General features: G+C 44.5%; 2 protein-coding genes across 2 annotated transcripts; both read left to right on the forward strand.

Annotated features, from left to right (window-relative positions):
• The first annotated feature begins 1,058 nt into the window (after positions 1–1,058).
• On the forward strand, positions 1,059–8,710 carry LOC135699153 (zinc finger protein 853-like). Its single transcript, XM_065219370.1, has 3 exons — positions 1,059–1,510; positions 1,606–2,733; positions 7,677–8,710. Exons 1-3 carry the CDS (start codon positions 1,355–1,357, stop codon positions 8,436–8,438), a joined length of 2,046 nt encoding a protein of 681 aa, XP_065075442.1. The 5' UTR covers positions 1,059–1,354; the 3' UTR covers positions 8,439–8,710.
• A 5,285-nt stretch (positions 8,711–13,995) lies between these two features.
• LOC135699144 (myc-associated zinc finger protein-like) lies at positions 13,996–15,305 on the forward strand. Its single transcript, XM_065219362.1, has 2 exons — positions 13,996–14,117; positions 14,193–15,305. Exons 1-2 carry the CDS (start codon positions 14,101–14,103, stop codon positions 15,289–15,291), a joined length of 1,116 nt encoding a protein of 371 aa, XP_065075434.1. The 5' UTR covers positions 13,996–14,100; the 3' UTR covers positions 15,292–15,305.
• The last annotated feature ends 1,397 nt before the right edge of the window (positions 15,306–16,702 follow it).

The raw sequence follows: 16,702 nt of genomic DNA on the forward strand, positions 1-16,702 counted from the left end.
CTGATGCAACAACATCAGCAGCAGCAAGAAAAACGTTTCGCTGCGCTGCTATTCATATCTCTTGCTCGACGCCGCCACAGCAGCAGACGTTCAGTCGAACGCACGTCGCCAGCAGCTCGCGAATAGCCTTCACAACCAGAAGGCCACCCTCCTCAAAGTTGGGTAGTGTGTTGTTGGATACGTGGACGACGACGCCGACAGAATGCAAACCCATTCACGACCCACACGCGATCCTAAATCTTGCAACCTCGTCGCAATGATCGTAGATCTTCCTCATCACAAAAAAAAAAATCAGCATCCTTTCCATGACGTCATCTACGCTTTCAAACTACCCGAACTGCACTCGAGCAGTTAGTTACCGCGTGCCACTCGCACCACCAGACACACTCCCTATCGGCAACCCGCGCCGCGAGCATTTGAGATCCAAAACATACACAGAAGAGAAAGCAAAACCTCGCGCTACGAAAGGTCGACGACCTCCTATTATGACTGCTGCGCCGTCGTCGTACAGCCATCTCGCTTGCACGCACGGAAACGGCTATCCGGCTTCTCGCTCTCACCCAATCATGTTCGTCATTATTGCTCCGACCGGCACTCACTGCTACTAATCACACCAACTAAAATTGTGCAGCTGATTCACTTCTCTTTTTGCAACTGCTGCTGCCTTGGCTGCCACCAGCACCACTACCACAAACAACAGCAGCGAGGAGAGCGGTTCGCCTTCAATCAACCTCGAGCGAATGAGCGCGAGTCGAGCGAGGCCCCGAGATTGTGCTTGAAACCGCCCACCCACCCACACTCCCGCTGCGCGCGGATCGTTGCCGCCGCAAGTTGCTCCACCTCTCTGGCCCACAAAACCACCCTCCGAGGGACACCCCAGTTGCACTTTTGCCGCTTCTTCCCTGGAGTGGTGAATAAGTTTGACATTAAATTAAATTTTTGTTATTGACCTCGCTGCGCGTGTGTTGGTGCATTTCGTCGTGTTGCTCGAATCGAAGGAAAATCTCGCTCACGGCGCGGGAGAGTGAGTGCGTCCGACGACGGCGACGAGTACGAGATAGGTATCTGTCTTCGTGGAAGTCGATTTTAGCAGTCGCAGTCACACAAACGGGAGAAGGAAAAAATACTAAGCAGTCAAAAAGTGTACTTCTGGTCGGAAATTGGCCATTTTTCGGGAAATACGAGTGATTCCAGTGCCTGTGGGGGGTTCCGAGAGGAAGATCCGTCGGTCAAGTGTGTGGGGGAATGGTGTTTTCGGACGTTCCGGATCGAAGGCAAAGGTAAAGAGCAGCCCAGCAGTCGTTCGCTGCATTGCACATAATAGTACGCTGGTGGTGGAGGAGGAGTAGCAAAAATGGAACAAGAAGCAGCCATCATCGCAGCTGCAGACGTCGAGGGTCGCTGTCGCTTGTGCTTCTCGGTGGAGGATCTGACTTGTTCCCTCTTCCCGCCCGAAGGCGAACCCAGTCGGGAGGTGATTGACATGATACTGGAGTGCACATCGATACGGGTAAGTACAGTCTGCTGCGTTGTCGTCTTCGTCGTCCCACAGATACTTATGGCGCATTAACTTTTTGTGTGTTGTTTTTGTTTTGCTCTCGGCAGATAACCTTGGCGGAAGACTACCCATCGAAAGTGTGCGAAAAGTGCTTGGAGACTTTAGACAAGTTTTACCACTATCGGCAGCGATGTCTGCAGAACGATAAAATACTGAAATCTCAGCGCGGCAAGGCCAAACCTGCTCAGGAACGCCCGGTTCAAGTCAAGCAGGAACCAGAACAGCTGGACGACCCCCAAGATTTGCTTCTTGCCGCCGATCCGCCAGAATCAGATCAGCACGCTCAATTGGTCAAACAGGAAGATCCCGGAGGTTGTTCTTCCATCCTGCGAAGTATTCTGCTCCAGAGTCGCGAGTCAGGTCGAGCCACTTCCACAGCATCAGCGGAACACGAGCCGGAACAGGACAATCTTGCCGCTGTCGCCCATCCAGACGAAGATGAAGATCACAATGAACTGTCCCTGCCGAAAGAGGAACCGCAATCGCATGCGCAAATCCCTCCCGCTCAGACTTCCCTTCTGCAGCAAATGCTCCTTCAACAGCAGGGATTCTCGTCCAGAGAAACTCACTCCCCGGCACAACCCGGTCCCCACGCTCTGGAAGCCTCCCCTTCGCTCCTAAAACGAATGCTTCTGGAAGGAGGAGGTTCCAATCAGGACCGTCAATCGCCCCTGGAAGGGCCCAGCACTCTCAATCACAGATCTGTCACGGCAGCGGAAGATCAACAACCTCCAATCAACCAACACCACCACCTCCATCATCATCATCATCATCATGACGAAAACCACAACGAAGAACATTCCGAAACGCCACTGGCTTCGCAGTTGCGGGCTATTCTGCTGCAGCACCGTGCGGCAGCGGCAGCCGTCGCAGCTGCTGCTTCCACTTCGACGGGAATGATGACAATGACAACGACGACGGCAACCAGCTCTACTTCGAGCGGGAATTTAACGTCCCACGAACAACAACAACAACAACAACAACAGCAGCAGCAGCAGCAACTACAGCAACAGCCGTCGGAGAAACCGGAAGTGTCCTACCTGAGGAGTCTGTTCCTGCGGAACGACTCCGACGGGAACGAGGACAGTGATAATGAAGTGACTGTCGATCCGAACGAACAAACCAACCGGGAGATGCTGTTCAACGTGTTCCAGGAGCTGCAGGCGAGGAACGAGGTGAGTGCTTCCATGTTAATTAATTTTGGCAAACGCTCGCAACGAGTTTTACGGGACCATCAGTATAGGGTTTTTGATCTGATTTCCGTCCTACTAATCGCAACCGACGCGATATCTCTCTTTCTTGAACAGGTTTTAACAATAAATGAAATGTTTCTATCAAAGATGAGTTCTAAATTTATTCCCCTTTCCATAAGTACCGTTGAATTTGATAAAGAGCCACACATTCTTGAGATATTGTTAAAAATCTAACACTGCTTCTTGATTCCAAGCCGGAGACGAACCAGCCACCGACTAAAAGTCTCCCTAACAAAGATATTAAAAAAAATCTTGGTTCCAAATTCGTCCTACGAGTTTCAATTCCGTCCAAACGCATTGAAACGTCATTGGATTTTCATCGTCCTATGGATGAAGGCAGGAAAAGCGAGTTCGCTAGGAGCACTTCTTTTGTGTTGAGAGCAATGAGTGTAAATACGTAAATACTCACACAATACGGTCTAATCGGCTTTGTGTTGTAGCTTTGGGCATCGGTACAAACGTATTACTGATTTGTGCACGGAGAATCATATGAATCTTATGTGAGAATTCACAAAGAATTCATGTGATTAAAATCATTGATTTTGTTAATGGAAAAATATTATGTTCGTTCTCAAACAACCGGTAGAGTTATATTCATATGAATAGTAATATCAAAGCAGTACCGCCTGGTGTCGTGTTTGCAACGAATATCAGTGTCAGAACTGAAATTCAGTGCTGGAGCGCCTCGCGATCTCTGTCTTCCTGCTGACGCTTCTTCTTTCGGAAAACCGAGCTTTGTCTGTTCCGCGCTTGTCTGTATCGCTCCACATTCAATTTCGTACTGTTGCAGCATTCTCGCCCGTGCTGCATTCTTCTCCTCTACTAACAGTTTGCATTCGCCGTCAAACCAGTCATTTCTTCGGTCCGGGATTGCAGTACCTAGTGCCGCTGCAGCAGTACTACTTATGGCGGAACGGATGTCCCTCCAGCCATCTTCAAGAGAAGCTGCTCTTCCGCGTAGTCCTGGGCAACTCCGGCGTCCCGTAGTTGCTCAATGTTGGGTCGCGGCGTTTGACTTCGGCGGGTATTATGCACCGTCGAGAGTTTTGAGCGCATGTATACTGCAACTAGGTAGTGGCCCGAATCTATGTTCGCACTGCGGTACGTGAGGACGTTGATAATGTCGGAGAAGAATTTCCCTACGATTAGAACGTGATCGATTTGGTTTTCTGTGTGTTGGTCAGGTGATCTCCAGGTGGCTTTGTGGATATCCTTGCGGGGGAAAAAGGTTCTTCGAACTACCATACCCCGAGAGGCCGTTGTCGTTCGATACGGCATGCAGGCTGTTTGGCCCGATTGCCGGTATATACATTTAGGCCTATTCTGCGCGGCGTGTGAGGTGAGGTGACACGCTGTCACTTCTGAAGTGACAATTGTCACCTCGCGTGAGGTGACTCTCCATTTGATTTGCACGGAGACTCACCTCACCCGAGGTGACAATTGTCACTTCACCATTACTTCACCTCACCTCACACGCCGCGCAGAATAGGCCTAATTGCCTCCCGTCCTACCTACGTCCTACGTCCCGTTGCGAACAGCCCTCGTAAACCTGCTCCAGCTGCGCATAGAACGCTTCTTTCTCGTCGTCGGGTCTCCTTTCGTGTGGGCAGTGCACGTTGATGATGCTGTAGTTGAAGAAACGGCCCATTAATCTTCAACTTACACATCCTCGCGTTGATCGGCTGCCAACCAATCACGCGCCGGTTCCCTGCTCGTTGGTGGTGCCACAGCTCTGGTAGAAAGTAGCCGCTCGATGCCCGCTTTTCCATACCTTTCGTCCCGTCCAGCAAAGTTCCTGCAGTGCTACGACTTCCAAGTTGCGTGGTTGAAGTTCGTCATAGATTAACCTAACGCAGTCCGGGAAGCCGAGCGAGTTGCAGTTCAATGTTCCGGGTTTCCAATCGTAATCCTTATTTCGTCGCGTAGGTCTGTGCCGATTGTTCCGATCCGTATTTCTTTCTTCAGTATTTGCAACTTTGTTTTTTCCAGCGCGGCTTGTTGGGCCTGCCCCAACCCTCTGTCTCGCCGGGGACCATCGTGCACGCTGGCACTAGGACGGTGATCAGCCGCTCCTAACATGGAGAACAGACGCCGTTTTGAGCCGCACCCTCCATGGTGAACAGACGCTCGGGTTTGGTGAAGCATTTCCTCTGTCACCGTACTATGGTTATCGCGCCATTTTGCTATTGCCGGACTGGCAACATTGCCCAGGTTACGCCACCCAGCCCAGCTGTGTCCATGTTTCAGCTGGTAGTCTTTTGTTATATAACTCGGGGAGGCGTTAAGTAGAAACTTGTGAGGACCAGGGCTAGGTATTCCGCTCCTTCCAGGTTGTCAACTCAGCATTTTGTTTCAATTCCCAGGTTATTCAAATCAGGGTTTTATGACACGCAGACAACTCCTGCACTTTTCACACCTCGGATGGTTAATTCTGTGGATAACTTTTTTCCTTTATTTACGTGATTTTTAGCCGTAGGCTAGTTCATCACGTTATACAGCAAATGGTCAGGCTAGATATACTCGCATAACTCACCAACAATGCTGATGTTGTCTCCCGAAGCGCTGATTACCGTTATCTCAGATTACTTGATGCTTGGTCTTCCGATTGCTTCCCACGTTTGTGTTGATATGATCGTGGCATCGGAAGCGCAGTCCAGCTTGCCATTGATTCCTACAGAAACGTATTTCCTCTTGCCTTGAAGATCGATACGCTTGATGGAAATTCCTTTGGACTTGATGAACTTGTTGCAGTTGTGGTCTTGATAGGGACATTCCTTCACAAAATGCCGATCACCGCAGAACCAGCATGGGGACTTCGGCGACTTTTTCTTGAGAGCTTCATTGAAACGGTGTTAACGACGGATTTCTCCGGAACAGGTTTATCTATCATTTTGTTGTCCTGCTTCAAGTTGTTGAACCGATGGCACTTTTGACGAGACTTTCCAATGTAAACTTCAAACCTTCCGCCGGCGGAGCATTATCTTCAGCTTCAAACTTACCGATTAATCGGGTATGGATGTCTGCATCTTGCGGAGATTGTAGACCAAAAACAAAACGTAGTGCCTTGAACCGGTCGTCGAGAGCTGTGTTTATTCAAGGAGGCAGCGAAGCTTGAAAAATCGTCAGCATCGTTCCACCGACAAATCGTTCTTCATGTATTTAAGGCACAGGAACCGATCGTTGAAAAGGGAGGTCTGGCGGCCGTATAGCATATTGAGTTTCTTCACCGTTTCGTCCAGAAAAAAATCGCGTGGATGATTTGGCAGGATACTATTGATGTACCGTTCGTGGAACTGGTGGCAATCTTCCTCAAGAGTAGCCTCACCTTCGCGGGGTCGTCCAGATTCTTGCCGTCGATTTTGAAAACATCTTTGTAGCGGGCGTACCAAGCGTCAAAGAATACTCCACCGTCAGGATCGTAGTAGAAGTCTCCAGTTCCCGTGGCCAACGATTCGACGATCTTCTCGCTTCCCGTTGGTTGACTTGACCGGCCCGGTTGATGCGTTGGATCTGTTCCTGTCCTGGCTACCAGTTCGGTGAGCCGTAGAATTGCGTCCTTCAAATCCTGGTTGGACATCTTCAAATTACTTGATCTGGATCAACTTAAGGGGGTTCGCTGTGAGATCCTTATTCTCGCTACCACTTCGAAACTTTAAGTGCACAAATATCAGCTTCCACGACACGTACTACAATGAAACTGTTACTCCACGTTTGCTGCACGCATACAGGCAGTAGCAATTTCAGAGTTTTGTGTAATTGAAAATTCGAGGTGGAAGTGCATTTATAGTCTATGTGGCAGCTATTTGTGGACTCTACAAGAAATCACCTTAAAGTGACTCGAAATTGTCCTCGTCGCCAGATGTTACAGGCTCCAATAAAAGACTGGTTGTAGTTTCCTACCTAGATCCTTCCAATTGAAATTGTTACCTATTAACCTCGAGCCCGCCACGAGTAATTGGTACCCAATACTAACCTAGAAATACTGCTATTTAAAATGTAAATCAAACATTACTGATTTTGGCTCCGCAAAGTGTCACACACGACTGAGGCTAGTAAATAAACGAACTAGTTAAAAAAAAAGACTGGTTGTTGGTTAACTAGGACTATATACTTCGGATGTCAGAACATTAATCAATGTAGAAAATAGTTGTGTCAAACAGCTTAATTATTCATAGGCTTCTAAGATGTTCATTTCATGTGGTTACTATGGAACACTTTCATCTCCTCATTTATCGTATAAAATGTCCACCTTAAGTCTGATATTTGACGTTAAGCATCTCCAACTATGTAAATCGTTAACTTCACACATGAAGTAATAAAACATGATTAGTTAAAGTTCTATTTTGTTTTTAATGATTATAAACTTCTTGCATAACGTTTGTGCACCAATATCATCAATATTTTACACATTTTGGTGAAAATATCACAAAACAAAATGTGCGATTTTTAACCGAACTGCTAACAATTTGACTCACATAGTAAAGGAATATTTTTTGAAGTCTGTTGAATTTAACAATTATGATCTGAAATTTGTCCGTTTAAGTTGGGTGCCTCTCTTAACTCAGTCAGTAAAGGTGCAGCTATAAAGCAATACCATGCTGGAGACTACTGGGCTCGATTCCCGACCCGGTCTAGAAATTTTTCGGGTTGGCCAACCCCGAAACGTTAGAGAATATTTAAAACCTTCCTTCACTAGAACAGAGAGAACTATAAAATACATTTCGTAAATTCTATCATACCTTCTACTGAATTTAGCCGGAGATTAACCAGCACCTGGCTGAAAATCTCCATAATAAAGACAACCAACCAACCTTCTTAATATATCTAATCCAGTTTCCTCTCTATCTCTCTTTCCACTTCTCTAGCAAAATTCCGACGACACGGACGACTCCGAGGATCGTGCCTTCGACTACAGGATTCCGAGCGTGCGGCGGCGCAGTTCGGAATCGACAGACTCTCGCAAGCGCCGCCGGATGGACTTCACCTGTCTGCTGTGCGGTCGGCCTTTCCTAAACCGATCCAAGCTGTTGCTGCACATGCGAACCCATATTGCTGGGCAGGAATCGACGCCACCGCCATCGACGGTAGCGCAGAACTCAACTACGGCTGCATCAGCAGCCGCCGCTGCCCTGGCATCTGGTGGTGGTCCGCTTGCTACCGCAGCAGTCGTCGCCGCAGCGGCTGCTGCCGCGGCCGCATCAGGTCCGGGTGCCGGTTCGCAACTGCACGGCGACAATGCCGGCACTGCGGAGGACGATGAGGAAAGTCGCCAGATCGAACTGCTGGAGCGACGTTCGTATGCATGCTACATCTGCAGTGCCGATCAGAACAACCTGCAGCAGCTCAAAGAACACCTGTTACTCGCCCACCAGGACCGGATCCGGTCTCGGGGTCGTGCCAAGGAACGACCGAAGCCGCTGATAAACTGTAACTTTTGCAGCCGGCAGTTCCGCAGTCAGTTTGCGTACGGGGAACACCTGCGGACGCACACCGGCGAGCGGCCATTTCCGTGCGATCAGTGTGATAAGCGATTCCCACGGCGCTTCCAGCTGCTAGGCCATCTCTACAACGTCCACAAGCAGTCCTGGGTGGCGGACGAATCGAAGGCGAAGTTTGTCAAAAAGTAGCACTCGCAGCAAATTACGAATCAGAGAGAAATAGACGAAACGCGTCGGGTGGAACTCGATGCCGACGCGTAGACACTAATAGAATGATGATGACACAGGAAAATAAGGTCTTTCGGATGGCTTCGGGCTGACGGAAGACGGTAGTTTGTTGAATATCTTCCGTTTTAATTTTTTTTTATTATTTTTTTTTGATACATTTATAACGAATAAAGAAAATTATACCTTTTATTATCTGTTGAAAAGTATAGCATACAATTTTATACGGAATATTACGTGGTGCATGTTGGTGGATTTGTTGATGCCGAAACAAGTCCATGTCCGTTACAGTTTGGTAGACGGTTGGCTTTTTTTAGGCCTATTCTGTGCCGCGAGTGAGGTGACTCTCATTGTTATTGAGGTAAGTATGTAGGGGAAAGTGGGGCAGTTTGGCCACCTTAAGAAAATGATATGGCGACCCTAATAAAAAATACCATACCCGAACGAAAACCCAAACGATAGAAATATTCCACAAATGGAATGGATGAGACCCTCAATACATAGTTAAGCAAAATACCATACAAATTTTATTAAGGGACCTTACTGATGATACCTAATTCACGGGAAAATTCGAATGATTTTAACCAAATTGATAGCTTTAAGCCCTATTTATCATCAAGCCCCTATCATAAATACAAATTGAATATTGAAAGTAAACTTTTGAATCTTATGAAGGAAGATTTAAAAAAATGTTTGTGTTGTAACCGAATTAAAACCGTTGGGGTAAAATGAGGACCTTAGTAAGCAAACAGTAAGAATGAACATGTTAAATTTAGTTGAAGATGCTAAGCTTCAAATAACAGGCTTAAAGTGGTCATTTTATACGATAGATGAGGAGATGAAAGTTTAGAGTTGATAGTTCCGTTAGAGTTCGGCAGTGGAAAAATTGTATATAGAGAGTAGAAAGCGAGCAAGGACAACTTTGAGGAAGGTACGAATCGGGTTGAACATCTCTCTTTACCAAACTCCCCAGTTGGAGAGGGGTGGTGAGGGGTATCCTCCCCGCCACCACTGGCAAAAAGAGATGAACATCGATTTGCTTATGTACCTACAATGTGTTGAAACAGTTCTATCGACTGTACCGTACTCAAGTCGTTATCTGAAGGGAGGCATCTAAGTAGTCGTAGGTTTGGAAATTGCAGCTATTCTTCGATGCAATCGGTGTAAATATTTACATTATTTGACAAATCAGTGCCAACATTTCAAAGGGGCGTAATTGCATTTGTAAACAATGGCTTTAGTCGTCGATATCTCACGAATGAAAGCTCACTCATGAAAATTAATGACACCAGCACGCAGAGGAATGTTTCCTGTATCAGCTAGCATTTGTAATTTGGAGGTGTGGGTTTTCATTTGCGAGAAATCGACGTCTAAAGCCATTGTTTACAAAAGCAATTACGCCCCTTTAAAATGTTGGCACTGAAATCTCAGATAATCATGACAGCAGTAGTATCAACAATCAATACGAAACTAACGATTTGAAATTGGCTCACCACTTTAGTAGCCTATTGGTCCCAAGCAAACGATTAACGTACCCTATTCTAGTTGAAATTCTATTACTACACTATGTTTGTTTTGATTCGCTATGAAAGTTTGACAGATAACATCAGGGGTGTGTGGATTCATGCAGAACATGCAGGGGTGAGTGAAATATCTTGGAACTGCTTGGGACCGTTGTTCTGGTACTGAGTGAGCCAAAAATAATAATGATTTTCTTCGGGACCCAGTGGTCTTAGAGTTACCTCTATGGTAGTATAGTCGCTATAATCATAGTCTGGCGGATAGAATCTCGGGAACCAATTGAGCTGTCAAATAGTGGAACCAATCGAGTAAATCACGACCAACAACAGAAAAGAAGCTATTGCGAACAAAACTTCGGAAACCCTTTTCTCGTGACTCAAGGCTCGCCTACGCAAACTAACACCATCTTTGGGTTGGGGAAAATTTCCCCTATCCGATGATGCTGGTAATTTGCGTCCGATTGGCGAGGAAAGAATAATCAACGTTTTGTTTATAAAAGTTGATAGTACCTTTTCAATTGTTGGTCTACAATATATTGAGTTGGTTCCACTTTTTGATAGATCGAAATTCTATTCGCCAGACTATGAATATAGCGACTATAAACCTTTTTGATGTTTAATAATCTTTCTCTATCTAGCACACATGGATGAATGAACGGTTTGTTTTCCCACTAATCTATTTCCCTCTTGCTCGCACTCGTTCGATTTAAATGGTGTAGTAGTGTGCGCCGATTAAACGTCAAAAAGCTCTATAAGCAGGCCTCTTTTCTTCATTCAAAATGTTTTCAATAATGATTACCTGCGTTTTGTCAAATAAGGTAAATATTTAGATTGCTTGAACCAAAGAATTGTTACCTCTACTTTAACTATTTTGTTTGTATTACTTCTGCGTGAAGCTAACAAGGCAGGAAAACGTACCACTTTTTGATTCACCAATTTGTTTGCACTTCCGGTTCTGTTCTGTGCTTTCCGTCTACTTAGGTGCGCTAGTGTGCGCCAAATAATAGTGGATCCACTTTCTGATCCGAAGTTCCACTTTTGTTCTGTAATGCTATTAATACCCTGGACAGACTATGGTTTATATCATGTAATATAGGCTGTCTTGCAATGAGCACTCATACATCTAGTTTTCACTGGAAATCCTATGTATGAGTGCTCATTTCAAGACAGCCTATATTACATGATATAAGCCATAGTCTGTCCAGGGTATAAAGGTCCACAAAACCGTGATGCGAGTTCCACTGCTTTTCTCTTGACGTGACTCTTATATACAGACCATTACAGACTCTAATATATACCATTATAGATGCAGGAAAGATTTCGTTTTGCTGTTCTGAGCTGAATGTAGAATGAGCAGATTGAAAAAAGATTTATGAAGATTTTGAAAATTTTCTGCAAAAAGGTGAAGCGCGATGGAATTAGATGCTAGAAATGAAAGTAGATTTGTCGAACATTGGTTGTTTTGAGTTTTGGTTCAGAGATGACAAGAACGAAACTGAAGATTTAGGAACGGTGTGGTTTGAGCGTCGAAGATTGAGAGATATGTATTTGTTGAAAATGGCACTGTTTAAACAATCTAAAGCTTTTCCTATTTTTGATATACCGATTAGTTTCCAAAGAATTCTTCAGATATCGGCTTAACACCTCTATGTTAACACTGTGGAGGATAAATTAGGAGGTGTTAAATCTTCATTTGTGCAGCCGATGTTAAAACTATCAGCAACATTAAGATTCGCTGCTGAAAAGAGATACCAAAAAGGTGTTGGCTACGATTTGTTTATAGGAAGTACACAACCGACTTTATCAGCGGTTTTTGATGTAGCACAAGTTTGTCCATGAGCCATACAATTTTATACAGAGCTGAAAAAAGGGCCTACCTGCTTTGATCGATTCTCTTCATCGACTTTTTTTTTAACTAGTTCGTTTATTTACTAACCTCAGTCGTGTCAATCAGTAATGTTTCAATTTACATTTTAAACAGCAGTAGTTCTAGGTTAGTATTGGGTACCAATTACTCGTGGTGGGCTCGAGGTTAATGGGTAACAATTTCGATTGGAAGGAGCTAGGTAGGAAACTCTCGGACGGTTGACCAAATCCTGGCTGGGCAGGGGGAAAAGAAGCATAGAAACAGGAGGATAATAAGACTGGGACACAATGGCTGGAAATTGTTTGGAAATGAGGGGATGGTCACATCAAACTCTATCATCAGACAAACAAAGGAATTTGTAGATCGCCTGCATGTAGGGAAGATCACGGATTCCCAATACATATCTTACTTCACGGAAGGGTTGTCTACCTCGGGCCACTAGGGTATCCAACAGTCGTGCTCTAGAGGCGCAAGAAAAAACTGCGTGACAGATGTCATCATAACCGGTTCTGCACCTAACTTCATCGACTTTCTCTTTCGTTGATAACTCAGCTGCAACAACATTCCCTGTTGTATTTGACGATTTGGACGATAGATAAAAACCTCCTTTAACATGCTATGTGGCAAAATAGCACGAAAACTGTTTGCATAGCCGTGGTTATCAAAAAAGAAACTCGATGAAGAGAATCGATCATTAGACCCTTTTTCCAGCTCTGTATAGAATTCCCTGTTTCAGATAACGAAAAGGATGAAATCAAACGTGGACTCTACGAAAAAAAAACTGATTCCCTGGTGTAATATCACACTTAATCTAGCTCGGTAAAATCTCCAACAGCCGATTACCTCGGCATTTACTTTTGCTGATCATATCTGTTTGTTAGCTGATATCTCAGCAAAATGTCATTTGTTAGCTGAGTCTCGGCAAATGTTTTACTGAATCTCAGCAAAATATATTGCAGAACTGCTCGGCTGTTGGAATCTCGGCGAAAAAATTTAAAATTTAAGTGAGTAGGATGCGTTGATAAAACGCACGTTTGGATTTCCAAGCCGGTTAGCAATAGCATCATCTTTATTACAACATGAAAGGATTTCACAGTTTGAACGTTATGCTCGTATTTCTGATTATTTGTAGCATCAACATGAATTATTATTCCTATACACTCTTTACAGGTTTGTGATCATCAACAGATAATTCGTTACGTGCAATGTGTTGCATGTTGAACAAAATCAGCCACTGGCTGAACGTCTCTCTAACGAAGAAAAAAAAACAATTCGACAGTGAGCCTGCATAAGGGCGAATACGCGATGATCGATTCTCTTCATTGATTTTCTCTTTACATTGCTATAGCTAAGCGAAACAATTTTCTAGAATTTGTTCAATGCAGAGTAGTAACAGGCTGTATTAGCTATCAAAAGCAACAGCAAACGCACTGAGAAACGTTAAATCTAGCGAGTTATTAACAAAGGTGAAAATCGACGAAGAGAATCGATCATCGCGTATAGGCCCTTATGCATGCTCACTGTCGAATTTGACATTAAACTCAGTTCAATCATATCTAATGATTAAACATTAATTATTTTTTGCTAAAAACTAATAATGTGATATTAAACCCAGTTCATTAAATTGAAAGCTATCTTGTTTGAATAAATTTTAATAATTTTTGATAGTATTTTAATCTTTTTTTATTGAATTTAAATCTATTTTGATTGAATTTAATATTTTTTCAATATTTATTAATATTCTAAAAGAATAACATTTAATACTGAAAACATAAATTTTTATCACAAGTGATTATTTCGCATTTTATCATATATTACTACTTCCGAAGTAATCATGGTTCGGACTCAATACGGTGAAACGGGAATTTGCATACTTTTTAAGCTTTTTTTTTATTTAATTAATTGTTGAGTGTACTTTTTTCCGATAAAATTTATTTAATTAAATATAAATAATCTTTCGAAATTTGCACCGTCTTTCATATTCACCACTTCCGAGATCAATATTCACCCCTACCAGAAAGCGAGTCTGATGGAGCTCCCGAAACGTCAGTCATTTCCACTCAGCTGTCAGAACATCGCGATTCGCTTGTAAACAAAAAGCCCGTCGTGATTGTGCGTTGGTGGGTGTCTCGCAGCCGAGACAGTGAGAATAAAATTAAAAATTAAAATATCACCGCGAAAACGAACAATAAATCAGCACCAATCTGCTGCAAACCAACCGGAACCACTGCTGCGTGCCATGGACAATGACGAATAGTGAGTATCGTTGAAATTCGCCGTGATATTTGCCCTAACACTTTGGGCCTCCCCCTCTCGGTTTCCTCCACCTAGCACCCTGGAGTACTTTTGCAGACTGTGTGCATCGGAGGGGGTGGTGATACATCCGCTGTTTCCCCCCGGCGATGAAGACCCTAAGGATGAGCTGGTTCGGATGATTGACGTCCTGACCTCGGTAACCCTGACGCGGACACAGGATTCCGGAGCGGTCATCTGCGACAAATGCCTACAGATGTTGGATTTGTTCTGTCAGTTTCGGGAGGAGTGTCTTCGTCAGGATGTGATGATTCGAACGCGGAGAGAATTGGAAAAGGAACGGCAGGAGGAGGAAGAGCGTCGTTTGGCCGTCGAGCAACAGCAACAGCTTGCCGCTGCTGCTGCTGCGGCGGCGGCGGCTTCGGTAGTAGCAGCAGCTGCAGCTGCTGCTGCGCAAGCAGCACAACAACAAATAGCCACAATAGAACCGGACGTTCTGATCAAGGAAGAAGAAGATTCAGAGGAGCCTCCGACGATTGTGATAGACGACTGCAAGGAAGAACCGGACGAGGAGGAAGACGACGACGAGGATGGGGAACCACAGTCAGTAGATTCTAGTCTTGTAGCCAATAGTAGTAGCTTTCAGTCTCCAGCGGAGATTTCGCTGTACTCCCAAACGAGCAGCTTATCGATTTCGGTGCAAGTGAATCAGATTTCGCTCGGCGGAAGCAGTCCGGGGTTGATAGCTCTTCCAGCAGGAGCAGGTGCAGAAGCCGCGTCATCCGCGGCCAACTTATCAGAATCACGTCCCTCTCGGGTAGCATTCCGGAAGGGGAAGCTCGACCCGAACAAACCGCCACCGGATTGCGAACTTTGCCAGGAGAGCTTCTCGACGCACTACGATTTCGAACAGCACATGGACAGCGTGCACGCGTGGGATCGTGGGACGCGATGCTCGTTGGCGTGCGATCCGTGCCAGATGCGGTTCACCAAGTCGTACAACCTGAAGCGGCACATGTACGAAGTGCATGGTGAGCTGGCTCCGGGCCTTACGGTGACGGCTTGCGAATTCTGCGGGCTCAAGTTCCTCCGGGGGTACACGCTGAATCGACACATTGCCAAAGTGCACAGCAAGCACCGGAAAGCGAAGAAGGTGATGATCATTAAGAGTAAGTAGGGGGTTTTTTATAGGGGATGAAATGCGGGCGGAGGGTTGAGTGGCCATATTCGAGCAATGCAGGAAAAGCGGGATCGGTAGGAGAGTGATGGGGATGATCGGGAGAGAGGTGACTGCCATTCAGAAGTGTCATACTAGGGAGGTAAATTAGGAGTGATGAGTAATTGAATGGGATATGGAATACTTGAACAGCAGCTGGAGTTAGCAACAGCACGGATGCGACCAGATGAATGTCTTGATATGCCTTCTGCGCTGCTTTTCAAATTTGATGTATAGAACTGATACATAAAACTAAGTCTTTACAGATGATCAGGGAACTTCTTAGAAGTTAAGGGCAACGTAGAACATCAATTGATTAACAGCAAAAACGTATTAAAATTTGGGGGAACGTATTCGAACTTCAAGGAACTCTGTGGATGTTCACGGAACTTCAGGTAACTTTGTAAAAGTTCTGAATTCTTCGTTTATGTTCAGGAAACTTTCTTGAAGTGCAGCAAATTGTGTACAAGCTCTGTGAATTTTGTAGAAGTTCTGTGAACTTCGTAAAAATCCTGAGAATTTTATAAAAGTGCAGCGAATTAGGCAATACGCGAATCACTTTTAACTCATTCGTATGGCGACATTGCTAAAACCGAAGGTTACTCATGCGATGAGTTACCTACGATTTTAGAAATTTCTCCATATGAATCAGTAAAAGTGACCCACTCTCTGAGCTAGCGTTCGTTTTCAGTGTTTCAACTAGGTAGGAGGTTGCTGTCTAGAAAGTTACTCAGATGGATAAGACCTATTGTATACTGGACAGCGCAGGTCAGAATTCTCATGTCAACATGTCCATATGACTTTTGATTGCTTGCTTTAACTTGACTGCTCTGCTACATAGAATGTTGCTGTCTTTGAAAAAGTTGTTCAGATGAATACAACTAATTCCAAATTTTATTGTTACGTTTCAATGCGGTCGTGCTTTGGACACAATCTCTATTTTTTTTTCATATCAAAATTCAGTTTATATTTGCTTTAAAAAAAATTTAGATCATAAAATTTAATTTTTTTCCATTGCCTACGATTCTGATATATCACAAATTTGTCGAGGTTTCGAATAAAAAACTCTGGTTCAAAAATCCAGGCTTTTTTACTACATAATCTTGAAAGATTTCAGGCCTAAGACGTTGATGGTCTAGGAAACGTTTCAAGCTCTAGATATTTTTTTCAAAGAGCTCTAGAACGTGTTGAAGTAGGCCGAACACGGTAATTGGCACAATTCAAAATTGAGTTTAACATGCTCATTTCAGCGGGAAGTATGGCTACTCAAAAGTGAGTAGCGTACTTTTACTCACTTTTGAGTAAACGACGTTCTCGCGCAGAGTGAAGCCGGGAATTTTTTTTATTTGTTTTGATAAAAAAAATGGAAATT

The sequence above is a fragment of the Ochlerotatus camptorhynchus genome, unplaced genomic scaffold (assembly GCF_037179485.1).
Source record: "Ochlerotatus camptorhynchus isolate MF236.1 unplaced genomic scaffold, CSIRO-AGI_Acam_v1.1 ptg000103l, whole genome shotgun sequence".
Classification (NCBI taxonomy): Eukaryota; Metazoa; Arthropoda; class Insecta; order Diptera; family Culicidae; genus Ochlerotatus; species Ochlerotatus camptorhynchus.

Bases quoted from the DNA above. Each gene is read 5' to 3' on its own strand.
- LOC135699153 (XM_065219370.1), top strand. From the start codon at position 1,355: ATGGAACAAGAAGCAGCCATCATCGCAGCTGCAGACGTCGAGGGTCGC. The intron at 1,511-1,605 runs GTAAGTACAGTC...TGCTCTCGGCAG, and splicing joins TGGAGTGCACATCGATACGG to ATAACCTTGGCGGAAGACTA. The intron at 2,734-7,676 runs GTGAGTGCTTCC...CCACTTCTCTAG, and splicing joins AGCTGCAGGCGAGGAACGAG to CAAAATTCCGACGACACGGA.